This window comes from Silene latifolia, chromosome 7, assembly GCF_048544455.1.
Source record: "Silene latifolia isolate original U9 population chromosome 7, ASM4854445v1, whole genome shotgun sequence".
Lineage (NCBI taxonomy): Eukaryota > Viridiplantae > Streptophyta > Magnoliopsida > Caryophyllales > Caryophyllaceae > Silene > Silene latifolia.
This window is the reverse complement of record NC_133532.1, coordinates 122,627,780-122,655,522: the sequence shown is the minus strand read 5'-3', so window position 1 is coordinate 122,655,522 and position 27,743 is coordinate 122,627,780. Positions and strand designations below refer to the sequence as shown.

Genomic DNA, 27,743 nt, shown 5'->3' with positions numbered 1-27,743 from the left:
GGAAAAACACGGTTTTTATACTGGGTAGACTAAAAACATCAAAGAAACAACTTGAAGTCAGATAGACAACAATCAACAAAACAATCCAAAAGCCGCAACATTTTGTATCTTTAAAAGAAAAAAGGGAAAAGGAGAGAGAGAGAGAGAAGAGAGAGAGAACGCCAGCCCCTGGCCAGTAGCCCACACCTCTCACCTTCATCATCATCCTCGTCAACCCCCTTTTACTACTACTAGCTTACAACAATCAAACGACACCGTTTCACCCCTCCTCCACCACCACCACCACTTCCCACCTAAAACCGGTCCAACCTCCTATAAACCCTAAACCCGGCTTAATCCAATCAATCCAATCCAATCAAACTCAATCCACCCGGTCTACCACTCCGGCTCGACCAGATCGCCGTCAACCCGGTCCGATACGGTTCGGATAAACCGAACGAAGGGTGCAAATGCAGGGGGTTTGATTAATTAATGGCGATTTTGATTATTAATTATTATTTATCATTGTTGTTTTTGTTGTTAATTGAGTCTATCTGGACACGTGTCCCTTGATTATTATGCTAACGGTAATATTCCGAGTTGTCGATTTTACCCCACCGTCGTCGCCGTTTTCGCCGCTGAATAAACCGTTATGCCGCCGTCGTCACAGTCGCCGTGGGCCCCCCGGCAGCTGGTTTTCCGTCCGTATTCTTCGTCGTCTGCTGTTGCCAGTAAACGACCTTTACAGGTCGCCGTGAGGACGCCTGTAAGTTAATTAATTAATTAATTATTAATTATTTATTTATTTATTGATTGTTTAATGGTGATCATGATGTGTAGAAGTACAATTGTGGTTTAATTGGTCGTTTTAGTGCTTAATTGAGTTGATTACGATTGTATTATCGCGGTTTAATTAGCTATTTGGTGCTTAATTGAGGAGTTGATGATTGTACAATCGAGTTTTAATTGGATACTACTCCCTCCGTCTCAATCATTTATTTAGCTTTGATTGAGTTGTTGACAAGTGTACCGAAGATGTCTTAGTCTAGTGGTTAAGACGGAGGTATTGTGGACGATAGGTTCCAGGTTCGAATCCCCCCCTTCTATTGTAATGCGACTAAATGTGCGCTTCGATTGAACAAAAAAAAAGAAAAAACAAGTGTGCAATTGAGTTTTAATGAGTCATTTTGGTGCTTAATTGAGTTGATTGAGATTGCTCAATCGAGTTTAGATTGGTGCTTAAACGAGTTGATCACAAGTGTGCAATAGGGTTCTAATGGGGGCATTTTGGTGCTTAATTGAGTTGATCGGGATTGCTCAATCGAGATCAGATTGGTACTGCTTAAATGAGTTGATTTACAAGTGTATAATTGCAATTGAGTTTTAATTGGGCGTTTTGATAATCGATATTTAGGTGATTTGAGATTTTGATCTATAGTTATTGATGTGGGGAATTGTGTTTGTAGTTGGTGGTAAAGCTAACGAAGCATATAGTTGAGACGTATCAAGTGTGCAACGCGGAATTTAGGTATTCAGATGAGCTGAAATGTAAGAGGTTTCTTACAAGTCCGACTGAAGGAGTGCTTAATGATGGCCATGATAATGCCAACTCTGATCTTATACTTTTCGTTAATTGTGTCTTGCATAATCCGACTACACAACAAAGGTTTGCTTTCTTCTCATTTTATATTCGATTTTGATTATTTGAGTGGTGGGCATTTTCTAAATGGACTCAAAAACTTTGTCTTTAATGTATGGCTTGTGAATACATGTGGGTTACTTTGATTAATTTGCGAACAAGATTCATTCTTTCTTGTGATAATCATCTTGTGAATCCCCTTTCCAGAACCAAGAATCAATATTTCCTCTTACCAATTAGAGGGTGTTGTTCTTTATGAAATGGAAACATCTTTCTCTATGACACTAGTACGCAGAGTGTAGAGATTGGAGTTTTGTTCTTCTGTACGTTACAAAACAAATATCTAGCTATCTACCATGGGAATTGTTGACAAGTGTTGAATGTGGAATTCGAATATGAAGCTCCTTTTTGTGACGAAGCGATAAATGTCATGTATGTTTGCATAATTTATCACTGAGTTAAGGAAGTCATCGGCTATTTTTTTATGTAGTAAGTGGTAACTCAGGCATGGTCCCATGGTTAAGGTGAAAACATAGACAAAAGATTGCTTCTTGAGGTGAGGTGTCCTGGTTGCGTATTTTAATAAAAAAAGCCCCCCTAGAGGTTGGAACTATAAAGGCAGAATAATAGATAGAGTAGTTGGCGGCAAGAAAGTTAGAATATTTCAAGCATCATTTGGGAGGAAAAAGAATAATCACTAACACAACTCAACAATCAAACAGAGAGACTACTATTCCATTATAAATTCCGAAGGAGGTGACTACAAAATGGTCAAGCAAGTTAGATAAGGTTGCCTATGCTCTGCAAATCGAAGGAAACTTCAAACATGCACCTACTCAGAAAATTGAAACAGAGACATAACTTCAAATGTAATTGTATATCTAGTAAACACGATTGAATCAAGGTTCTTAATTTTAAAGATTGCTTGAAGCAAAGTGAGTCCCACATGGAAAGAAATAGGCTCTACTTTTAGCTTTATGTAGCTTTCAAACCTATAACGTCTAGGAGTTCTAATTACGGATACGTTCTTGTGCTTGTTAAGATTCTTAATTTGTGACATCTCATTTCTATCCAGGTACTTCTTGTTAATTTGAACTGACCGACTTCCATGTCTTGATTTGAGGTAATATAGGGCTTTATGTTGATCTCTACAGATACATAGTGAAAGATATTCTTGGGCATGGGACATTTGGGCAGGTTGCTAAGTGTTTGATTCCTGAAACCAACGACTTTGTAGCTATCAAGGTCATAAAAAACCAGCCTGCTTACTTTCAGCAAGCATGGGTTGAAGTCTCAATTTTGACAACGGTAATTTTGCAGCTTGATTTCCTGTTGATAATTATACTAGTTGGGTTTGAATAATTGCTTCTGTTTTATCTGTTTGCAGTTAAATAAAAAGTTTGACCCAGAGGATAAACATCATATTGTTCGCATATATGATTACTTTGTATTTCAAAACCATCTATGTATTTCATTCGAATTGCTGGACACAAACTTGTAAGGGTTTTTCTTTTGGTATAATATCTGTTGTATAATTTTCTGCTTCTGTTATCTAGTTTTTATGATTGTGAAGTGAGTAAATCAATATTCCTCGTGTTGATAGGTATGAGCTAATCAAAATTAACAATTTTAGAGGCTTATCATTGAGCATTGTCCAGATGTTCTCAAAGCAGGTACAGCTTGCGATTTAAAAATCACGATATGACTTTTTTATCCCGTAGAGATTTATTTGTTCTATTTTCTAGATTTTAAGTGGGCTGGGTCTGATGAAAGAAGCTGGAATAATACACTGTGATCTGAAGCCAGAGAACATTCTTTTGGATACAAGGTGAGCTTTATTAAAATTGCCCGAGGGGAAAGAGATATAGATAGGGAAACCTCCTTCTATATCTTTTTGCAACAAATTATGATGTTATCCTGATATTGACAGTAGAAAACCACCAGAAATCAAAATTATTGACTTTGGATCTGCCTGCATGGAAGATCGAACTGTTTACTCTTATATTCAGGTGAGCTTGAGCTTCGTAATCCCAGAGGTGACTAAACTGTTTGCGTTTTATTATATTGTGAAATAACAGTTGGTCGGCACAATTCTCAGCGTAATTTTAATTTCGGGTCTGCTTGGTAGAGCCTCTTCTTATCATCTGACCACCTTTGTATATCTGTATTGTCACTTGCCAGTAGAGGTTGATTTATTGCTGACGACTATCTTGAGTGATTTTTTACTTTTCTTTTTTGCAGAGTCGTTACTATAGATCCCCCGAAGTGCTTCTTGGTTATCAGTATCCTCCATTTATTGTTTCTTTTACATTTTTCTTTCAATAAGCATAACTCTGTTCATTACGCCATCAGACATGTTAAGGTTGAGCTGACAAGTTATAAAGTTCTGTTTTTAACAAACATCTCTATATGGTCATTTGATTATTTCTGATTCTGCAAATTGTCAAAAGTACTTTCTTCCCTTAACTAGCTTTATAAGATATACAACTGCCATCGATATGTGGTCATTTGGCTGTATCGTTGCTGAGTTGTTTTTAGGTCTGCCTTTGTTCCCTGGCGCATCAGAATTTGATCTCCTCAAAAGGATGATCCACATACTTGGGTAAGCTTCTTTCTTGCCCCATAAATTCTTGACAGTTGAACATTGTCATTCTATACTTTGCACCAATTTGTTAATCGGTCGTTCTTGTCTTGAACACGAGTTTTCAAATTTCTGCCAGTTTGGCATCAAGTTCTCTTGGTTTCTACTCTTTTTTCGTAAGCCGTCATCTCCTTCGTCGGTCGAAGTGAATCAGAGTTAGTGACAATGGGGTATGAATGTATGATGATACATGTAATAGAAAATAAAGCGGGGTGGTATCACGCCCTTACACAAATACAGAATAAGTTAAAACGTCAACGACTGGTTATGCAAATAAGTTAAAACGAAAGAAATAGAGAAGCAAAAGGAAAAACTAAAAGGGAAACATGTTAAAAGTCAATCTAAAAGTGAGCCTATAAATAAAAAACATAAACAAGAAGACTTGGTCAACTACAAGTCCATGCAAGGCGATAAGTTGAATGGCCACTGATTATTTTGTTGTATTTGATATCTATTTAGGGGTCAACCTCCGGATAATTTACTAAAGGAGGCAAAAAACACGAGCAAATTCTTTAAACTTGCTGGAAGTAATGATGACTCTGGTGTTTCTATTTTTCAAAGAGGTTGTTATCAAGCATTAAGCGAGGATGAGTATGAAACGGTATGTATTTGTACTTGAGAATTTTGTCTAATCTATTTAATAGATCAAACAGGTTACAGATGTTTGTTTTCAGTTTCATATGAATATCTAGCTGTGTGTTTGTTGCACTGTTACTCCTTCGCGGTTTGCTCACTCAGCTACGAGTTGAACTAGTAGCAAACCAATCATTACCCCTAAATGTGACACATGTGACGTGGTCGTATAAATTGTTTTTGCAATTCTCTAGGCGTCCTCCTCCCATCTTTCTTATTAAATGCTTTATTGAGTAAATGGATCCTTTTAACACCCCTCGATTTGTCTCTTGTGTGGCGGAGGGTCTCATTATCTTGACTTCAACAAGTGCCATAATTTTTTATTTTTTTAATCTCACTGTATAAATTTTCAACTTTTACGATGAAGCGAACTGTATTCCTTGTTACTTTTTCTTATACTAATCAAGTAGCTTCTTGCTAATAGGGTGGGAGTCAGATTCTTATACTAATAGACAAATTCGAAAAGTATCTTTTTGCTTTTCCTTCAACTTCTTATATATTTATTCTCCGTTACCTTTACTGTCTGTACCAAATTATTGTGTCGTAAGCAAGGTAAAACGAAGGTTTATTGGACCTCGTAATTATTTCCGCATACAAACCTGACTACCCTCCTTCCCACACTGAATTCTAGTTTTGTTCCTTTAAGACCTCTGTTTTGCGTGGTTATTCTTAAACTGACTTTTGTTTCCTGATTGTTTGACAACGTGCTGTATGGTCTTGCTATCCTCCTTTTTTCTCCTAGACTGTGACAGTCTAGTGTCTTCCAAGGCTGTAACTTGTAGTTCAGCCCAATTACAGAAGTCCATTAGCGATCCCATATTGTAGACCACACAATCTTAGAAGGGGAAGTCTTCATTGCAAAATTAATTGGGGAAATACCTTGTAAGTTCTTAAACACCTACTACATGTATACAAGAAACCAGGTTGTTTGAATAAGATTTTGAAAGTGCCATTCAAGCTGTCATGATTGGTGAACGAAGTAAAGTCACTGTATTAATGATGAAATTTAGCAAATAGAAAAAGGGGGGGAGGGTATGGGGAGTTGCGGCTACTCTAATGTTCTTCCAAGGTGGACATGCTCACATGGGTGGGAATAAGTTTATGTAGACATATTCTAACCAGTCGTAATCACACCCTCCAAAAGTATGTTCCTTTTTATTAAAACAGTGATATTCCTTGGAAACTTTATACAACATTCTTAGTTTTCTGTTAAATAATGCTCACAAATAAGATTATACATCCAGTTGTACCATAAGCATGGTACAACCAAGGTATAAGAATCCGAGCTTATATGTATTTTTTCTGAGCTAATTCAAATTTCATGTTTTTAATGTGTAAATGGATGAGTTCAATACTTTCTAATAAAGTTCATATTATTTAACATAAAGCTCGGATATTTTATCACAAAGCTCAAATTCTACATCGTACAACATATACAACTGGTTGTATAATCCATAAATTGAGTAATGCTTTCGAGTATTTTTTTTTCGCTGCTTTTAAATAGACCTGGCAAAAAGGTCGTGTCTTGTTTGTGTCCACGTCAACTTTAATGGGTCATCACCACCTAATCCGAACCCGAACTAATTATATAAACCGGTCATTTGTCCCAACCCGAAGTCCCTAACCCGACCCATTTATTTTGTTTCAACAACCCAGCACAACTTTAATAACCTATTCCTGTTTAACCCATTTATTCTTTAAGCAGTTCATTTTCAACCCACTTAAATTGTTTAACCCGCTAGTTAATTAACCCAACCAAGCTTTAATAACCTATTAATAAAAGACTAGTTTAGACTTTAGACCTCGTGCAATAAATGCACGTTATATAGAGTTTTTTTTTGATGATTATTGGTACCTCATTAATTGTTCACATTTCTCATCATTGTATTTTGCTTTGAGAAAAAAAGGTGGAGCTGAAAATTAATCAAAAGAATAGTAATGTGCTAAAATGTACTTTAGTGAAAATATTAACATTTTTTATATCACAAAGTTAATGATTTAAATTTATAAATTCTCTCAAATTTTTTTTGTCATGAAAATTATAATAGTGATTTAGAGTTTTTTTTTTTTTTTTTTTTTTTTTTTTATACGGTGTATGGATCAAGTTATTCTCAAATAATATTATAATAGCATCAATAAAAGTTTTAGCAATTTATATAAATTAATATAATTTAGTTTTTTTTTTAAATTTAATGATTATTGTTTGGAATTTAGAGAATATAATATAATTTGCTGAAAGATTAATTTTAATGAAAAGATAATAAGTGTATAAATTATAATTATAGTTTCCTTATTTAGTGAATGCACTTAATTGTCCTTAGTTCCTTATTTAAGAATATATGCATTTTGGAGGATTTTTTTTTTTTAAAACACCAATTCTTTTATTATTTTGGGGATGATGAATAATAATTCTTAATTTTGAGCAAGTTGGTTAGATTATAAAGTTAACTAAACAAAACTATTAATAATTTAAATAGGGTTTTTCTCATTGGTACCCCTGTGGTATTGTGTTTTCTCATCTATACCCCTGCTTATTTAGTATCCCCACTTATACCCCCGTATTCTCCCATTTGTTCCAACCGTGACCTTAAGACATATTTCCGTCAAATGGTTCCGTTAGTTTGTTTTGGTGACCTTAATATTCCCATTTTTACCTTCATTAAACACTCTTAAAGTCTTAATAATAATTTATTATCTAAAACACTCATAAATTAGAATAATTAATCCCACCCTGCAACAACTTCATCTCCTTCCTCCCTCCAAAACTCCATTGTTATACCACTACCTTGAGAAAAATTGTACCACCACCCTTATGCACAAAATCCACCTTAAATCCTTCTCTAAGCTCTTCCATTTGCATAACAAAACACAAGCCCGTTAACAAGCTACTGTTAACCACCTTTAAATTGCCCCACAATTCCCAACACCATTTAAGCCTACAAATTTGTAATTGATTTATTAAATTTCAATAAACTACTAGCGTAATTGGCGACACAAAACCAAGATAATAACTTTATAAAAGCTTTAAAATCTGCCGATAGTGCAAGTTCGGTGACGGTGGCTCTAATGTTTATTGGGGATTTCATGTGTTAAGGCCTTGAGGGACATCGGCCAAGGGTGGTGGTTGATGTGGGGTTGTAGGTGGTGGATGGGTCGATGTATGTGAGAGATAAAATGGAATATGACTCAATGACTCATGGTGGATTGGTGGTAATGGGGGAAGTCTGGAGTCAGCCAATTAAAAGGTCGAGTCGTCAAAACTAACAGAAAATTTAACGTTTACATTTACTAAGGGCATGGTTAGGAGTTAAACGGGAATACAGGGGCATAGTTGGGGATATAAAAAAGGGAGGGGTACAAGTGAGAAAACTCGAAAATACAGGGGTACAGATAAGAAAAACCCATTTAAATAAATGGGTTATTCGTGTCGGGTTCGTGTCAAAAGACCTCAACCCTAAGCTGACCCGCATAAGTTTCGTTTCGGGTCCGTATCAACCCAATTACACAAATGGGTCTCAATGTCTTAACCATAACCCGTTAACTTCGTGTCGGGTTCGTGATGTATTTTCGGGGTGGGTAAATGATTACCTCCTCTAGTTTTAAACATAGGGGAATTGGTTGTTATAAAAACATAGAAAGGTGAAGAGGATATGAATGTTACTTGTTTTAAAAATGGTAAAGAGGGGAGTTTTGAGGATTATTACGAGGATACTAATATGTTTTTACTCATGTGCTTGTTGGTTTTCCAAAATTCACTAAAGAGTGATGATAAAGGCATATTGGGCGTCACCTCTATGATATCTTTCTGTACATGGGCCGTGGGCGTCACCCCCTTTGTGTCTCTTAATTAATGTTATATTCATATCCTATCAAAAAACGAGTAATAGTAAAGCTGTAATGGTGATAATGGCCAAGAAAAGGGGCTGGAATTTTTTTTTTTTTAAGTAAAAAAAGTTGAATTTGAAGAATAGGTTGACATTGGATTAGCAAAGTACTGTGATGTAGTATCTTTTTTTTTTTTTTGGTGAAAGCTCTATGGTGAGAAAAGTGTGAGCAAGCTGTAGTAGGAAGGGCACCTCCATCATCTTGATGTTGATAGGGTTTGGCGAGAGAGATCTTTTGAGGAATATGCTGGGAGTTTTGAGTCTGTATTGGGTGAAGTTGATTGCTGATTTAGTGAATGCCAGGGTTGTCGTTTCTAATAGCATAATTTGACATTTGTAGGTGTTGAATGGAAGTAGATGTTTGAAAAGTTGAGGGACAAATCATCAATTGGCTAGTTAAGCAAAGTCCCTATAGAAATAGCTACTTTTAAGTGGCTGGTAATTGTGAAAATCCTCTGTAATTACAATGTCAATATTATCAATATCACCCGTTTAGTGAGTAACTGTATTTGAAGGTGCCTAAATGCCTAATGGTACCTGTGTTCTGGTTCTATGGTGTTCAACCCAAAGTGTTTTTATATATATTAAGTAATATAGTATCGCTATAGGTTTTTGGATTCAATGTCTTTTGAGGAATTTTCTCATTCGTGACAGGTAAGGTCACCATATCTCATTACAGGCTGTTGCGTCTTTCACCAGCTTGATTTTGATTTTTTTTATAACTTTTTAAATAATTTACGCTCACTGACCTTTAGAATTAGATGTGGAGTGATATGCTTAGAACAGTTTCCGTGCAACAACATTTGTAATTGGGTGATTTAATAAAACTGGCATTTTTTTCTTTTACTTTTTTGGTAGCAATATTAGATTGCAGTATAATATCATTTGCTTCGTGTCATTTTGGACAGAGAGAAAAGAAGAAACCTTTAGTAGGAAAAGAGTATTTTAATTATATGGATCTTGAAGGAATTGTTGCTGCCTATCCATACAAGAAAAACTTGCTTGAAGAAGATATAAACAGAGGTCTACCCCTTGTTTGCTTTTTAACTCTCTATTTTGGGAACCCTTTCTAAAGTAACTTCTAAATTATACAAAATTGGATTATTGCAGAGAAGCAAATGCGGCTAGCTCTAATTGATTTTTTGAGAGGTCTTGTTGAGTTTGATCCTTCAAAGCGATGGTCACCCTTACAGGTTTTTTATATTTTTCTTGTATAAAAATTTTTGGTGTCTGATATTGATGAGCATTCTAGATGACTGACTTTTACATAAATTAACTTTTCATGCAGGCTTCAAAACACCCTTTTGTGACAGGGGAACCATTCACTTGTCCTTACAGACCTCCTTGTGAGACTCCTCGCGTGGTGAGTATTTACACAAGGCACTTTTCTTAACTTGGTTCTCCAAGGCTCAAACGGCGTGAATTCCTATGTATGAACCAATCACGGATCTACATGTGTTTACTTCTTGCTTGGTTTTTCCAGAGTTTTGTAATAGAAAAATATTAAGAGGATATTTCTGAATTCAATTATGGCTTGGCATCATTCGCTTGCTCTACTGCTTGTTTAGTATTGGAAGCCATGTTGCAGAATGTTGTATGTTTGTATCATTCTATGCGTACAAAATGGAACTCATCACCAATAGACTATAAGATATCACTTGCCTTTTATCTGCAACATGTTATGTAGCCGTTTTAGTCATTTAGTAAGCCGAGGAAGCAGAAATAGGAAGCAGAAATAGGACTCTGCTTAGCATCGTGCTAGCTAGTATTTCAGATACCATCCAAGTTCGAATATATACCTTTTAGTAGATTCCTGTAACATCGGTATTGTTATGAGTTCTGACAGTTATTAAACTATTAGAGCACTAAGCTATGAAGTCACAAAGCCATACTATAAAATTACGAGGTGTACTTAAGGATATTTTGAGAAGGGATAAACATTTGTTAAGCATTTGATGGAACATAAATAAAGACTGGCGAGTGAGATGCACATATGGTTTCAAGTGATGGAGAGAGTATATGTCATGGTAACTGTAGAAATCAGTTGACTTGATTCAAGGCCTAGGGGGTTCCTGTTGCTTGTGACTGGGATTCGGGGTGATATAAGATTTGCTGAAATGAGTTAAGGCTGCATTGACGATGTGAGGCAGGGGTTTGAAAGTAATTCTTTGTTGAAGTGTTTGGATACATGAACGATCATATTTTGTTGCTTTTGTTTGCCATATTTACGAAGGAGCTCACTGACACATCCTTCTGAGTGAGAAATATGGAAAGGCCATGATGCATCAGTATGTTAGTTTAGCTGACATTGTCACTCTAGATCGAACATGACAGACAGTGTAGAACTTTGAGGTGTGGCTTAAAGGTAGAGGATTTTAGATTAGTTATATTAAAGACATGGTGCTTAAATACAGTTTAGGGAATGCCTGAAATTGTGATTGAAGACACAGGTTATAGGTAAGAGAGAGTCTTTTTTTTTACAATAATCTAGGTAAATGATAATATTACAAGGTCATTGTAGACTGTATTATGCTAGGTGTGTTAATGGAAGAATGCCACACTTGCTTAGGTGACAGGGAAGAGTCTGATTTTATTTACATTTTTTCTTCTCCATTTATGTTTCTTTCCATTTTTGAAGCTTACTTTTTTTGTTTCCCAGTTCATTGTGTAGTTCTTCATCCTTTTGCGTTATTTTATATTGCTTGTAATTTGGTGCTGGAGAGCCTGTTTCACAAAGATATTGGAAGAGTTGACCTTTTTGGTACTTTTTATTTTTTCTGTTTAGCTATAAATCACAACTTTTCTTTGCTTTTTTTTTTTTTTTTAGCTTATTGTCCTTTTCTTTCAAAATTTAGCTATTAACTCCTTTTTCATTATCTTGCTTCTACGTATTTACTGGACAGTCAGTTACACAGAAGTTTAAGGTGGACCATCATCCAGGTGGAGGTCATTGGTTCGCAGCTGGCCTTTCTCCTAACGTGAGCTTGCAACCCTTTCCTGTTCTTGATAGTTATTACTTATTGGTACTTAATATCATTATTGTCATTGGTGCCAAGTGATTTTAAGCTCTTTTGTCATGCTACCTCGGCATTATGCGGAGTTTTCTTTTTTGGCAAAAAGTCTGGTAAGAATGTAAGATGGTCTACAATCCTATAGGAAGGCGGGGTGGGGATTCAAAGTTCGGAGGTGGGATCCTATAGAGAAAAAAACTCACCCCAAAAACCCTAAAAGCTAACCACATCTTACCGGCTACTCTTTATGTTACTTCAAGACTTCATATTACGTCATGTAACCGTGTTTGACATGTGACATTTCAGCATGGGTATGAGTGTAATGATGACACTTGGGAACTTCATTCTACATTAAAAAAAAACACGAGAATTTCCTACAAAGTAGCCGATAGTTGGACATGCAGTTGTGGCAAGATACTTCTACCAAGTTTGAGTAATGTAAATTATCAGACAGGCTCATCCGAACTATGTTCTTTGTTACCTCCCTCCCAATCCAAAAAACAAGTTGATAAAATGACTACCCGTTATCATGGCCACTTTTTGAAATCTCTCTTTTTTTTCCCATTTCTTGGGTAGGTTAGGGTGTTTCCTGCGTTGTTGCCTGTGTACCTATGAATCCCCATATTACTCTTCTGATTGATTTTATACGTGACATCTTCAGGTCCCAGGACGGAACATTCCCATGCATGTCGCTCCACGCATGCAAATGGCAGCATATGCCCATGGAAATAGTTATGGCAGTTTTGGAAGCCACAATAGTTACAACGATGGTAGTGGACTAGGAGGCAGTTATGGCAGCTACGGAGACAATTTTAGAGCTGTCGCATATTTTTCACCTGCTGGCCCGTCAGCCATGAATATTCATACTCAAGGTGGTTTGACAATGGTGGGAACTAGCCCCGATATCCGCGGGAAGGTTTTTCATCGGCCACAAGGGCTTGGTGTTAGTCCGTCTACTGGAAATTTTGCACCATTGCCCCTTGGTACTAGTCCGTCACAATTCACACCTCCAAACTCGCAGTTATATGGTTCTCCAGGACATTATGGATCCCCAGTAAGGGGCACATGTCAAGGATCCCCACTTGGTAAAAGTCCTGCTGCCAACCATTTCAATAGGATTAACGCTTGGGGATACTCCGGAAATATGCAGTCGCAACCGAGTCCATCTTCTTCACAGCATCACTGGCAATCTGCAGAAAGTGCTGGTTTTGGTCCAGTCGAGGGTCACTCCATGGTATCTGGTGGACAACAGAATATGCCTTTCAACTCTAACTCACTGGCATGGAAGCAGGCACGTGGTAATCGTAACTTCGGTTGTGATAATTCGTTTCCCGGTGTACCAAACTCATTCATGCATAACTCAATCATGCAATCATCACAAATTAAAGAAGCTGCTGATGAGAAGCGTGATTCGAATTTGCCTGATCCTGGGGATTGGGATCCAAACTATAGGTATGTCTGCTTGATGCTTTCCTAGTATGAAAAAGGTGGTAATTAGTATAGTTTTATTTTGACTAGGCTCCAAATCACTTAAGACTGCTCAATTTTGAGGCTGTCAGTAATTTTCCGCCTCTAAAATATATATCATTTGCACTGGACTTTAAAACCAGACAATATTGAGTTATTGACAGTCTTAAGCCTATGTCGTGTTATTACCAAATTTGTTGGACAATGCTATCTTCAAATAAAGCAGCCTCAGTATTTGGTAATCACCATGTGCCGAACATCACAATTAGATTAAATGATATCTTCATTTTACGTACAAAAAGCACACATATAGTCACACAGACGTACACATGCGTCTGTTGTGTTGGGTTCCTGTAGAACCTGATAGTGTAAAATGAACTTGTTTAGTAATTGATCAGATCCTGTCTAGCCATCCACACTTGTGGAGCTAGCTCATTATTTTTTTTGTAGTATCCCAAAGTTTTCTGCTGCCTCATTTCCTTCTTGCGCTCCTCAAATATTTTACTTAGACTTTCACATACTACATTCTTTTACTTCATTCTCTGCATCAGTTCAGTACCCGACCACCACCTACTGTTTTGAAGCGCCAAAACGTCTATTAACACAACTTTGACAAGATCGTTAGTTTTATTGAGCGGATGTTTTTTTCTGTATGTGATAAAAATCTCCTTCAATGAACTGAGTTACTGATGATGTGACTAAAGATAGGGAGCTGTAATTTGATGTTTGGACTAGAAGAAAGAAACAAAGGTGGCTAAGATTTTAGACGAGAGAGAATGAACATAAGGTAGATCTGCGACAGAGTGCTTGCTCGTTGCAGGAAACAGCTGAGCCTATCGTTTAGTTTTGTATGGCAAGCTTTTCTGGTAACCTTGTGGTGCTTGTGATCTAGCCATCACCATTGGTGATGCATTTCAGCAGGGAAGGAGAGGTAGTAAGTCGTTTTAATGGGTGAAGAAACTAATCAGGGCAAGAAAGCTCATGAATAACTCAAATGCCTTGTCTGGACCCTATTTTCTTGGCCTATCGCCCTATCCGCTACTGTTATTGTACGAAAGTATATAAATTTGTCAGTTATATACATATTTTAACAAGGTTGGCTGTCAGTTGTATAAAACAGCCTCTATGTTGTGCTAACACAGGGGTAAGGGTCGTAAGGCTGCGTACATCCAACCCCCCTTTACCCCGCAATTTGCGGGAGCCATTAACGAACTGGGTTGTTGTTGATTAAGTTGTTTATTAATTTGTTTTTTCCCAGTGATGAATTACTACTACAAGAGGAAAGTGCTGATGCAAGTTCTCTTGCTTCTGAGTTCAGCAAAGTGGTTCATATTAGTCCAAACATGATGGTACCACAGACCTTTGATGGAGTTGAAAGATTCAGTAATGAGCCAACTTATAATGCATCCTTGTGGAGGTACGTGTTTTGGTATTTGGTACAATTTATTCTCACTGGGTGCATATGATTAGTCGTGCTTGCGTATTATCTGCTCATCGCATGTTAGTAACTTAGTATCATCATATGGCATCTTGCATAGGATATGGCCGTTGGACAACGTGTATAAATGCGTTCAGCAGTCAGTGGCATGCTAGGCATCTCTGAAAATATTTGACTGCTAGTTTATTAGCGCTTTTCAGCTAGGTTATGTGGGTGAGCTTACTTACCTATTATCCTACCCAAACTCTTTTCTTGACTGTCAGGCCTTGCTCGCTCGCCTCCTAATTATTATCCTACCCAAATTATTTTCTTGAGTCTTGACTATTGGTCCTTGAAACAAAAAAATATATCCTTGACCCTAAGCCATTTGACAAGTTGTTATAATCCTTTATTACTTATGCCAATTGCTGAAGATGTGTCGCCAACTTAGGCTCTAAGATACTGGATCTTAACCTGACTTCACTGACAAAAAGGTTCTTAAAGTTGCAATTGTATGAAATTAGACTACACACATTCAAATGCCAGGTAGTAGTAACTAATATTGGAAAAAAAAATACAATTTTTTTTCTTTTGAGAGAAAAGCAAGGAGAACCGGAGAAGCATGCTTTGGGAAATTTGCTATATCTATAAAAGACCTGAAGGAATTGAAGTATTCTGAAATGATTGCATTGATAAAAGACAAAGTCCAGTAGCAAACTGAATGTGCTCATGGAATAACTGAGAGGATCGGAGGAATCTCTCGGACTCCAGGACTTGGCTTGAACGTGATGCTTTGAGATTTTTTTAAGTTATGCTATTTAGTGATAGTTGAAAAGCACGTCAAGTGAATTTTGTGCTTTTTTTTCTTTTCAGCTTTAAGAATGTTAGTTTTTTCCTAGCGCTCAAACATGTTCAGGTGCCTCTTTATGACTGAGGGCTGAACGTTTTGTATTGATTTTTCTTCTTTTTCATAAAAGTGTGTACCTAGAAAACATTGATCATTGGATGTTGGAAAAGCTAGGAAAGATTTAATGAGTAACGCTTAACTAAATTTAGTATTCTTCTTTTGATATGATCTAGGGCAAATGGACCTACTCATGGATTTTCAAACACGGAGATGGGTAGCCCACCTTCTGCTTACAATCTACCCCCTGGTTATGGTCGTTCCATGCCAAAGCCACCACTGTATCAACAACATTCGTCGCCTACCTCTCCAAGCCGTTTGGCACAGCCACATTTTCAGCCCTTTGGGAGATCGTCAGCTCATCATGGAAATGAGGGCACTCATATGAAGCTACAGCACAATTCTTTCAGTTTTAGTCCAGGGAGTCCTCAGTCTCCTAGAGGTAGCTCCCTCAATAATAGCTCACCGTGGGGTAAGCCATCTTATTTAGCTTTATTTTAGGGGGCGTTTGGTTCAATAACATGGAATGGAATGGATTGGAATATGAATCCATAATGGTATGGGGTTCTAAATCCATTCCCTCATAAACTTGTTTGGTTCATCTTAAAATTGTAAAAGGGTGGAATGGAGTTTGATACCAAGGGTGGAAGTTGGGTATGAGATTCTAGGGGGATGGAATGGAGTTAGAATCCATTGGGTATCTAACTCCATTCCAAAAGACTCCAACCAAACATTGGAATGGAGCAAATCCATTCCAATCCATTCCAAGAGAGCCAACCAAACACCCCCTTAAAAGATGTCTATTCCTTTGAGATGTTTCAACCTCTCTGGCACTGTTAACACTTGGTGACGTTTTTTTGTTTTGCGTCATTGGGGAAGAGGGGGTGCATAAAGGTGCTATAGAAATTAAAATTTGTCTTTTAATATTAAAAAGTGAAAAATTATTTAACAAAAAGGGTTTGGAGGGATACTTATAATTTATAATTGAAAATAGGGACACATAAAATAATTTTTTATTCACATTCTGATTGCTGGCTTTTTAGCGATTTCAGAAATGAATCTGATTACTTGTCTGAGTCAGTAGGCGATTTTTATGTATAATTCGGCGTGCCATCCAACTAGTTTAATCTTCTGATTTCTTTGTGTTGAATTCATTACCGAATTCGGGAAAGTTGATCCACAAGCCACAACGTAATTCCAAATGAACCCATTTTCCTGATAATTTCCCCCCGAACCCCACTCTTCTTTTTATGGACCTTGTAAATGTAGATGATTGTTCATTCTAATAATCTTTGCCCCACCTTTTCGAAAAAAAAATAATAATAATTCAGGGCGTAGAGGAAATCAACATGTGAACATTCCGCCATCATCTCGTGGAAGAATGGACTATGGAAAGATTACGTAGTCTTGTGCCTGAACATGGCTCATTCATTCTTGTATGGTTATCGTCCCTGTTAATTCTTTTCAAGTATGGCCTCTGGTTTGCTTTCTTAGACGGTTTGTCTTGAACGCAATCTTCTGTCATCATTTTGATTGAAGGTCAAGTTATCAATAGCCTCTTTGATGCCCAAGTGATTTGTTTTATAGCATCGTGGAAAAAAAAATGTTGATTGAACTGCATATCTCGTCTCTTTTGTCGAGAAAATTTACATGTCAAATGGCAGAAAAAAAAGGAACTGTTATTTTCACCTGGCAAAACTCGCTACGATATCTGCACTTGAAACTTCAGTGCTTGGATATCCAATTATTCATGGCTTAGGTTTTATAACTTTACTTCGCCCATCCTATTCATATTGTCTCAATTTGTCCATGGATATCGACTTTGATATTTTTGTTGTCGAATTTTACAAATTTCTCAAAAATAGACTTAAAACTGGTGATGTTGGTGAATCAAATGTGACGAGTTTTACATTATAGTTCTGCATATTTGGAGAAAGTGAAGTTGACATCGATGGCGATCAAAGTCCAATGAAGCATCAAGCAAGGCTGTGGATGTAGGACAGATGATGTACAATTTTTGTTGATTTTTTTTCCATCGATAATCTAGTTTGTGTGAAGAATCGTCAAATATACGTTAAGAAATTCCGTGTCATGGAATATTTTAGCTTGGCTTATTAATGTCTAAATTGTCATTTGATGTGAATTTTAAGAGTTGAAAATTCAATCTTACATCCCGCTATATGATGATTATAGTTTGAAGAGCCAAATTCGCAAAAAATGTTTTTTTTTAATCACCTTTTTAAATCAATATGACAATAGATTTTCTTGTAGTTGATTTATTGTCACTAGGAATGGGAACGGGTCGGGATTTGGTCGAGTCGATTAAAACCCGGACTTGGACCCACGACACAATCCTTGGATCCATACCTGAACCAGGCCTTATAGGGTCTAAAGTCAACGGACTCATACCCATACCCAACGGGTACGGGTCGGGTCGGGTTAGGTGTACCTGCGGGTCTGAGATAGACAAACTCACTCTTAGTAATAAAGAGGGGGAAATGCACGCGCTGCCATTGAAGTTTCGAATTTTGCCTAAAATACTCAATTTTTTTGCCCAAAATACTCAATTTTACCGAACAAACTTTGAGTGACCATATCTGTTGGTCACAAATTCCAAACTCGACACTTTTTTTTTCCAAGTCGTAGTTCTCGAAAAGATAATCAATTTGAAAAAAAAAATCGTCACTTTTTGAGCTCGTAAACACAAGTTATAACCTCTTAAGTTTTCCGGATCAAAAAATTGGGTATTTCGGGCAAAACATCAAAGTTCAAGAGCACCGCGTGCATTTTTCGTAAAGAGAGTAATTTATAACGCTGACCATTTTGATTTTAGTCTTGCAATCGGAAGTTACATTCGGAAATCGGTAAAGTTGAAGATTGGTCAAACGTTATAACCCAATCACATGTGAGTGTCTCACACATTGACTAAATTATCCTAGAGTTCATCACTTTATAAATGATGGAAGTTACTCTTTATATCTTTTGGTTTTAGCAGAAAAACTTTACGTCTTTTGAAGTGAGTTCTATCTCCTCCTTGTGTGTGTGTGACAAAGACTTTTTGGTAGGTTTTAGGGAAAATATTAAGAACACAAGAAGATAAAAGTGATGGGATACAAAATGAAATACTTTGCTTTTTTTACAAAAACGCTTAATTAATTTTGTCAAAACAACTCCTATTTAATCTTAAATCATATTTATGGAGTTGGAGTTTGTTCGGTAAGTGAATTATATATCCGATATATTACCACCTATTTTATAGTTTTGAGCATTATAACAAAGTTTTTGAATTTTGTTTTAAAAATTATGAGTTTTACTATTGTTCCGGGTATAATTCCAGAGCAGTGATTAGTTACCACCCGTGGCTTGTAGAATAATGTCTTGAGTTGAATCCTTCTTGCTCCTATCGTTCCTCTCGGCCTCTCCTGCAACAATGAACGAACTGAGGGCTTGGCTGTGTGCCAAGCGTACTCACTCCGACGCTCAAGTCAGTAAACTTAAAGGATTAAGCTGTGTTACTTGGCTAGATATGTATTGTAGAGAGATAAAGGAGATATTACCAAATGAATAGTGTATTTAGGTTTTGATTGTGAGATCCTTTCCTCAATGAAGGTTGAGGAGTATTTATAGACTTTCACCTTTTGTCACGTAGTGGCCAAGTGGCCAAGTGGCTAGCGGGTGGAAAGATCGATCTACCCCTCGGCCGAGGGACCTATGGCAGGCCCGGCGGACAATGTTGACTCGCCGCCGAGGGATCTTGGATATGAGTACGCGGATGTGTGTCCCATTTTGGCAGGTTGTCACGCCGAGACCCGGTGGCAGCCGATGGGATGCATCGGCTAGGCTATCTAAGTCGTTGACTTCTTTGTGGATATCTTTGACCTTGCTCGGTGTGTTGACTTGGTCACGGTGCGAGAATATGCCCCATCAATTTGCCCCAGCCGTAGTCTATGCCGTGGTATGGGCTCCGATGTACGTTGAGCATGTATTCTGCACAAGTAATTTTTAGAAATTTTCTGCATCGGCTTCTTCTTGTGCATCGGCGTGGCTCTTGCTAGGCCGTGCCGTATACCATATCCTAGGCCGTGCCGTATACCATATCCCCCCTCCACATGGATGCGTAAAGGGCACTCGATGTGGAAAAGAATATGACGCGGGCCGTGACCAAGGCCGAGAGTCTTAGGTTGATTTTGATTGCCCCCACGTGCTTCCTAGCTTGGTTGATCGGGTGGCCGGCGGAGACCAGATACCTAGGAATTTGTTGAGGAAAATGAATAGTTGAAGGGATGTGAACGGGCGTGTTGAAGACGCTTGGTCACTGTTGCATTGATTGACGTTTAATCGTTGCGACGATTGACATTCCGTGGTTGCATGCTCGACACGTGTTTGCTCGTTGATTGGTTGCCGCTTCATGGGTCGGCTCGATTGGCCCTTTATTATGGGCTTTTTCCCTATAAATAGGCGCTTTTTCGTGATTTTGGTCACTAATTTCATTTTCTCAAATTTTCTTCAAAATTTTCGTCTTGCTAAATCGAAGGGCTTCTTCTTTCTTCCAATCTTCGGAGTTTTGATCCGGCTAGCACTTTTTCCTTTGAAGGTACACAAACGAATTTTTCTTTTCTTTGCTAGTAATTTGTTGTGAACATGTCTCGCCGCCGATGCCGGGGCTAGCACTTCCGCGCCGGGGTTCCCCGTCGCGTCTTGACGAGGAGGAGATTTTAGAGGCCATCCCGCTAAGGTTAGGGGGTCCTAGGCCTCCTTCTCCCGTAGATGACCCCCCTCCCTGGGGGAGTTGGAGGATGAGGATGATGTTGATCACGGTGCTGGGGCTCCCGTCGATGGTGGGAGGATGATGTTCGAGTCATGGCGAGGCCTCGCACGACCGGCCTCGACCGTGTTTGGACGAATAAATTCGCTAGTAGCTCCGGGAGGGACCCCGTTCGGAGATCATTTCTCCTTCGGTGAGGGGTATAAAATTGTTGTCCCGGAGGAGGGTCGAGTGGTCTTGCCCTCCCCGGGCCATATCGGCGTGTACCTTAAGCATTTGGAGTACGGGCTCCGGTTTCCTTTAAACGAGCATGTTGTGGCCATCATCAGAGCTATGAACCTTGCCGTGGCCCAACTACATCCGTTGGCCATGAGGACGATAATCGGCTTTGTGTGGCTCTGCCTTTTTAAAGGGGAGGTCCCTACGGTCAACCTATTTCGCCGACTTCATAGTCTTCGGCCGTCGATCTCCCGAAAGGTGGGGTGGTACAGCGTCCAGACGGAGCCTGGATATGTCTCCGTAAACAAGCTTACTTCCCGCAAAGATTGGCGAGGGGCGATGGGTGTACGTCCAGTGCCGGAGGACTACCCGTTGCCGAGGTCTTTCCGGGCCCCGTTCATTTGCGGTGTGAGACCCGGGAAGAGTATGCGAAGTACGTCTCCCGGGGTAGCAAGGTTAAGATGGACGCTTCTTTTGTCCCCCTTACGGCGGATGAGAAGCGGGCAATGCGGCTATTTGATCCGAGGAGGGATGGGCCGCCCACCCGCATTATCCTTCGGACGAGATGCTCGCCGCGTCGGCCTCATACCGGCCCTCGGCCGTGGTGAGTAGGGTCGGTGTGAGGCCCACCTTTGCTTGTTATGTTTCTGTTTGGAGCTTTCTTACTTCTTTCATATAACTCTTGTTTGATTCCTTGCAGATCGATTTGGTCGGATCCGTCGAGGAGAAGGACTTGGAGAGGCTTGGGCTTGATAAGGACGGAAAGGTTCTCACCCGCCATCCCGGGTGAAGCACGTGATCGCCGATCGTCTCCTAACGAAGTCATGGAAAGACAGACAAAGGCGTTGGATCCGGAGACGGCACAAGCACGGGTTCTTGGCAACGTGCCGAGAAGACCAAAGAAGGCGACGTCCAAGTCGGCGGCTGCATCAATGGCAACTCCTCTTCGACCCGGTGATCGAAAAGGATCGTGTGGAGGTGATCAACATTTCGAGGGGAGGTGACCGTTGCTAAGGTCCCTTCTCCGAAGAAGAGGAAAGACCCACCGTCCCTTCCGCCGTTGCCGTGGAGGAGCTCGCTTCCGCCGACCCTTGACTAAGAGGGTTCGAACTGTACGGATTTAACTTGTGGTTCGGATTTAGCCGGCTCGTTGGGCATTCCTGGTGACAAAGCTTTCGACGTGTCAATGCACGGTGACATGGATGCTCTCGTAACTTTTTTGCAGTTCCATCGTCGGAGACCGCCGTCCTCGCTGAACGGCAAGCAGGGAAGCAGCCTGAGAAGGTGGTTGAGAAGACGGGTGACCAAAGTGTCACCGTGGACTCCTCACCCCAGAAGCTTACCCCTACCGAACTCGTGGCGGAGGGTGAGGAAATATACAAGAAGTTGGGGAGATGGAACCGTCAAGCCGCTTCCCTCATCATGGAGCAAGAAAAGGCCACGGCCCAACGGGGGGCGATCGCAAAGCTCAAGTTTGATCTTCTTTTTGCGAGGGGGAAGCCGGAAGGCTAAGCCGGATCTCCGTCTTCGCCGAGGGGCGTGCGGAGGAAGCCGAGAAGCCGCCGAGGGCCGAGAGGGCCAAAGTTGAGGATGCGATGGCGCCACGGCCAAGATGATGGAGGAACGGGACAGTACAAGGGCGCCTACGACTCGTGGTTGCAAGAGGGACGAGTGGGAGGATCGGTTTGAAGCAAGCGAGAGGTGCTCGGGGGCACGCAGCTATCCTTGCTCGTAAAGAGAAGGATATTGAAATGCTCCAGGATGAGGTCCTTCCTAAAATGTGCGTCCGATTCGGACCGGGCCGAGGAGGCGACCGGGAGGCGATAAGAAGACTCGTCCCCGAGGGCTCCTTTCCATGGGATAAATTTGATACTCTTTTGGATGAAATGGCCGAGGCCGAGGAGACCGCGGCTACGGAGAAGGCCGAGGCGGCGAAGGCGGCTCGGATAGCCGAGGCCAAGGCGCTTATGATGCGAAAGTGAAGGAGGATGAGAGGTCAAGTCGCTTGAAGGTGCTCACCTTCAACAAAGCCGCCACCGATGATGTGGCACTGCGACGCAGGGAGCATCGAGCATAGGGAGACGGGCGGTCGTCACACCGACTCACCCGGCATCTCGGATAGCTTTAGCTGTTCGGGGGCCAATTATTGAGCCTTCTCTCCCTGCCATTCTTTTGGCGCTTCAATTTCCAAGTCTGTACCTTTTGTTTTTCTGTTTCCTTGCTTTTTGTAAAGCTCTGGTAGGTAGAGTTTAGGCAATCCTTATGGGGACGGCCGTCGTTTGTACTCTTCTTGCAGTCATTTTAACAAGGTTTTATCTTTTTGGTCCTCGGCTTGGCCGGGACTCCGATTACGATCCTTTATTTGCCTTCTTGTGTCACTGACTGAGGCGATTTGAATGTATGTCTTAACCGTGTAGACATGTTGACCGCTAGATTGGCGTCTCAATTGCACTGTGTATACGTTTCTTTTTAGCGTATCGGCCGACGTGTTCCCCGTCGCTCTCGGTTTCGGCCGAGGTAATCGGGGTTGCGGCTTCGATAGCAATCGCAACTGTGTAGGCATATTGACCGCTAGATTGGCGTCTCAATTGCACTGAGTATACGTTTCTTTTTAGCGTATCGGCCGACGTGTTCCCCGTCGCTCTCGGTTTTGGCCGAGGTAATCGGGGTTGCGGCTTCGATAGCAATCGCATGAATCGTGTAGGCATATTGACCGCTAGATTGGCGTCTCGGTGACCGAGTATACGTTTCTTTTTAGCGATCGCCGACGTGTTCCCCGTCGCTCTCGGTTTTGGCCGAGGTAATCGGGGTTCGGCTTCGATAGCAATCGAATGTGTAGGCATATTGACCGCTAGATTGGCGTCTCAATTGACCGAGTATACGTTTCTTTTTAGCGTATCGGCCGACGTGTTCCCAGTCGCTCTCGGTTTTGGCCGAGGTAATCGGGGTTGCGGCTTCGATAGCAATCGCAATCAATGTAGGCATATTGACCGCTAGATTGGCGTCTCAATTGCACCGAGTATACGTTTCTTTTCAGCGTATCGGCCGACGTGTTCCCCGTCGCTCTCGGTTTTGGCCGAGGTAATCGGGGTTGCGGCTTCGATAGAATCGCAATGTGTAGGCATATTGACCGCTAGATTGGCGTCTCAATTGCACCGAGTATACGTTTCTTTTCAGCGTATCGGCCGACGTGTTCCCCGTCGCTCTCGGTTTTGGCCGAGGTAATCGGGGTTGCGGCTTCGATAGCAATCGAATCGTGTAGGCATATTGACCGCTAGATTGGCGTCTCAATTGCACTGAGTATACGTTCTTTTTAGCGTATCGACCGACGTGTTCCCCGTCGCTCTCGGCTTTGGCCGAGGTAATCGGGGTTGCGGTTTCGATAGCAATCGTAACTGTGTAGGCATATTGACCGCTAGATTGGCGTCTCAATTGCACTGAGTATACGTTTCTTTTTAGCGATCGGCCGACGTGTTCCCGTCGCTCTCGGTTTTGGCCGAGGTAATCGGGGTTGCGGCTTCGATAGCAATCGAATCGTAGGCATATTGACCGCTAGATTGGCGTCTCAATTGCACTGAGTATACGTTTCTTTTTAGCGTATCGGCCGACGTGTTCCCCGTCGCTCTCGGTTTTGGCCGAGGTAATCGGGGTTGCGGCTTCGATAGCGATTTTTCCCTTCGAGTTTCTGTCTAGTGGCAAACTGTGGAGGGGACGAGATGCGATGGAGAACTTGGGCGATTCACTTGCTTGTTATCATCGTGCGTTGGGGTGTCCACAATGTGTTCGGACACCTCCGCCGCTACACAAAGTATTTTCTCAAGTTATCGGTGTTCCAATGGCTCATCAGAGGCACACCTCCCATGTCTGTCAGCCGGTATGTACCCGGCCTTATTTCTTCGATCACTTTGTAGGGACCTTCCCAGTTGGCCGTCAGTTTGCCATGAATATTTCCTTTGTTGGTGGCGGCCGACTTCCTTAGGACTAGGTCTCCTACTTTTAAGTCCCTTTTGTGGACTCTTCGGTTGTAGGCTCTCTTCATCCCGGCTCGATATACGGCCAAGTTGAGGCGTGCCGTGTCTCGGCTTTCTTCGACCTGTGTCAAGGGAAGCTCTAAGGCCTTCCTCGTTTTCACTGGGTCAAAAGTGGCCGTTCGAATGTCGGCACTGTCGCTTCGACGGCAAAACCGCCGGAGCCGTAGACCAGGTGGAAAGGGGTGTATCCCGTGGCTTCTTTCTCTGTGGTTCGAAGGGACCACAGACGCCGGTAGTTCATCGGCCCATCTTCCTCGAGGTCTTCAACCGTCTTCTTCAAACCGTTGAGGATGGTTTTGTTGGTCGCCTCCGCCGCCGTTGCTCGTGGGTGGCGGGAGACGGAGGAATACGCAAACTTGATGCCAAGCTCCTCTAACCAGTTCATTATTAGGTCGCTCCAAAACTCTCGGCCGTGGTCAAATACCATAACTTGGGGCAATCCGAAGCGGGTTATAACGTTTTCCCAGATTACCTTTCGACGGCCTTTGTGGTCTTCGCTGACATCTACGGCCTCAACCCATTTGGTGAAGTAGTCAACGGCAACAATTAGGAACTTCCTTCCCCGGAGGTCGTTGGGAATGGCCCTAGCATGTCCATCCCCCATTGTGCGAAGGGAAGGGGATTAAGCACCGGTTGTAGGTCCCCGGAGGAGCGTGTATCACCGGGGCATGCATTTGATGATTCGTGCACTTCTTGGTCTTCGCTCGGGAATCTTGAAGCATGGTGGGCCAGAAGTAGCCAGCTCGGAGAGCTTTGTGGGCTAGTGTTCGTGCCCCCATGTGATGTCCACAGATGCCTTCGTGAATTTCTCACAAGATCAGTCCGATCGGCCGGACCGACACACTTCAAGAGTGGTCTTATTACGGATCTTCGTATAGTTCCCCTTCGAACATTAGGTACCGGCGGCGATCCTTTTATTTTGGCCGAGGGATTGCGGCCCTCCCTAATTCACCCGTAAGCTTGTATCTCATTATCGAGTCATCCATGTTGACTCGGTTTCTATGTTACCCACCATGCCGGCGGTCTCAGTGATGCTCTTCGCGTTCCGATGTCTACCAAGACGGTTGGTGACATTCTTGATGGTTGAGTGGCGGTTTGGAGAGAGCGTCGGCCCGGTTGTTCTCGGATCCGGGGACGCACCGTATTTGGAAAGACTTCAATTTTGCTACGTCGGCTTTTACCCTTTCTAGGTACCTTACCATTCCGTCGTCCGGGCCTCGACTCCCCCTCCGATTTGGTTAGTAACCAACAGTGAGTCCTTTTTAACACAATGTGTGTTCTCTCCGGCAGCCCTAGCTAGCTCGACTCCGGTTATCACCGCCTCGTATTCGGATTCGTTATTCGAGGCCGAGAATGTGAATTTCAAGGCGTACTCAAACTCGTCTCCGTTTGGGCCGATGATAAGGATGCGGCTCGAGCTATTCGTTGTGGAGGAGCCGTCGGTGTAGACCTCCCATATGCCTGGGTTTGGCTCTTCCTGGTACGTGCATTCGGCAAGGAAGTCTGCAAGTGCTTGCCCCTTTATCGAAGGCCTTGGTTTGTCCGAATGCCGAAGCCGAGAGTTCCACCGCCCATTTGATGAGCCTGCCGGATTGTTCGAATTTTTCCAAGGATTTCTCCAATGGCTGATCGGTTAGGACCGTCACGGGGTGTGCGTCGAAGTAGGGTTTTAACTTCCTTGTGGCGGCGACGACGGCGAAGGTCGCTTTTTCGATTAGTGGATAGTTTTTTCGGGCAAGCAGTGTATGGCGACGAAGTAGATTGGGTGTTCTTTGTTTGTCTTCTTCCTCGATGATCACGACCGACCGTGGCCGAGGTTCTGCTATGTATAGGTATAGCGTCTCCCCATTATCTACCGGACGGGGTTGGGAGAGTCGAAGATGAGCTTTCATTGTTTGAAAAGTCGTGCTCTGTTCCTCCCCCCACCAAGTCTTTATTTCCTTTTCAAAGACTTTGAAGAACGGGGTGCTCTTATCGGCCGACCGAGAGATGAAACGGGCGAGAGCCGCCATTCTCCTCGTCGATATCATAACCTCTTTCCGATTCCTTGGTTCGGGCAGGTCTAGGATTGCTTGGACTTTGTCCGGATTGGCATCTATGCCTCGGCGCCGACAAGTACGCCTAGAAATTTTCCCCGCCGGACACCGAAGTTGCATTTCATTGGGTTGAGCTTCATCTTGTATTTCCTTAGTGAACAAAATGTCTCGTGTAAATCGCCAGATGCTCATTTGTCGGACTTGCTTTTTACAATAGCGTCGTCGACGTATGCCTCAATGTTCCGTCCTTTTTGATTTTGAAACACTTTGTCCACCACCTTGATACGTCGCTCCGGCGTTCTTGACCGAACGACATCATTTTGTACATGTATGTGCCGTTGGCGGTGATGAATGCGCATTTAGGCATGTCTTCCTCGGCCATAAACACTTGGTGATACCCTGAGAAGGCGTCCAGCAGGCTCGGCATGGTGTAGCTGCCGTGGCGTCGATTAAGCTATCTATCCGAGGCAAGGGATAACAATCTTTGGGGCATGCTTTATTAAGGTTGGTGAAGTTTACACACATTCTCCACGCCCCCGATGATTTCTTCACCATTACAACATTGGCTAACCACTCAGGATAAGTACAAGGCATGATAAAACCCGCCGCTAGTAATTTATCTACTTCGGCTTTGATGGCTTCGTCCTTTTCGACCGAGGAGTTCCTCATTCTCTGCTGATCGGGCGAGCGGTGGGGAGTACGTTCAACTTGTGAACGATCACCTCTCGATTCACGCCCGCATCTCGGCCGCGAGTATGCGAAACGTCTTTGTTCTTTCTCAGCAGTCCAGGAGGTCGGCTCGAATCTTGGTTCCAGGTTGACACCGATGGTTATGGTGCGGCCCGGATCAATCTCTACCTCCTCGGTCTCTGCTCCTTCGATCATGCCGATGGTCCGGTCGTTCCGGATCGGGTGTGTATCGTATCCGGAACGATTCTAGTTCCAAGCGCAGCTCTCACCCTTACTAGATACCTTATTGTCTTGTAGTCCTGGGCTTCGCACTCTCCTCTAACCTGGTTGGTCACGAGGAGCGAATCTGTCTTTACCATGATACGTTACGCCTGGCGCTTTAGCTAGCTCAATTCCGGTTATCACCGCCTCGTACTTGGATTCCTTG

At 41.8% G+C, this 27,743-nt stretch overlaps 1 protein-coding gene across 6 annotated transcripts; it reads left to right on the top strand.

Moving 5' to 3' along the window:
- The first annotated feature begins 43 nt into the window (after positions 1-43).
- LOC141592883 (dual specificity protein kinase YAK1 homolog) lies at positions 44-17,767 on the top strand. Of its 6 annotated transcripts, none has more exons than XM_074413759.1 (18): positions 44-745; positions 1,446-1,645; positions 2,773-2,926; positions 3,006-3,115; positions 3,222-3,291; positions 3,364-3,446; positions 3,549-3,627; positions 3,860-3,900; positions 4,098-4,220; positions 4,719-4,860; positions 9,685-9,799; positions 9,887-9,969; positions 10,065-10,139; positions 11,680-11,754; positions 12,449-13,239; positions 14,513-14,671; positions 15,752-16,047; positions 16,907-17,273. In XM_074413759.1, exons 1-18 carry the CDS (start codon positions 632-634, stop codon positions 16,978-16,980), a joined length of 2,784 nt encoding a protein of 927 aa, XP_074269860.1. In that variant the 5' UTR covers positions 44-631; the 3' UTR covers positions 16,981-17,273. The 6 variants fall into 6 exon arrangements, with proteins under 6 accessions (XP_074269860.1, XP_074269862.1, XP_074269866.1 ...); XM_074413761.1 differs by having other exon boundaries at positions 54-745; positions 3,552-3,627; XM_074413765.1 differs by lacking the exon at positions 16,907-17,273 and adding an exon at positions 17,493-17,767 and having other exon boundaries at positions 60-745; positions 3,552-3,627.
- The last annotated feature ends 9,976 nt before the right edge of the window (positions 17,768-27,743 follow it).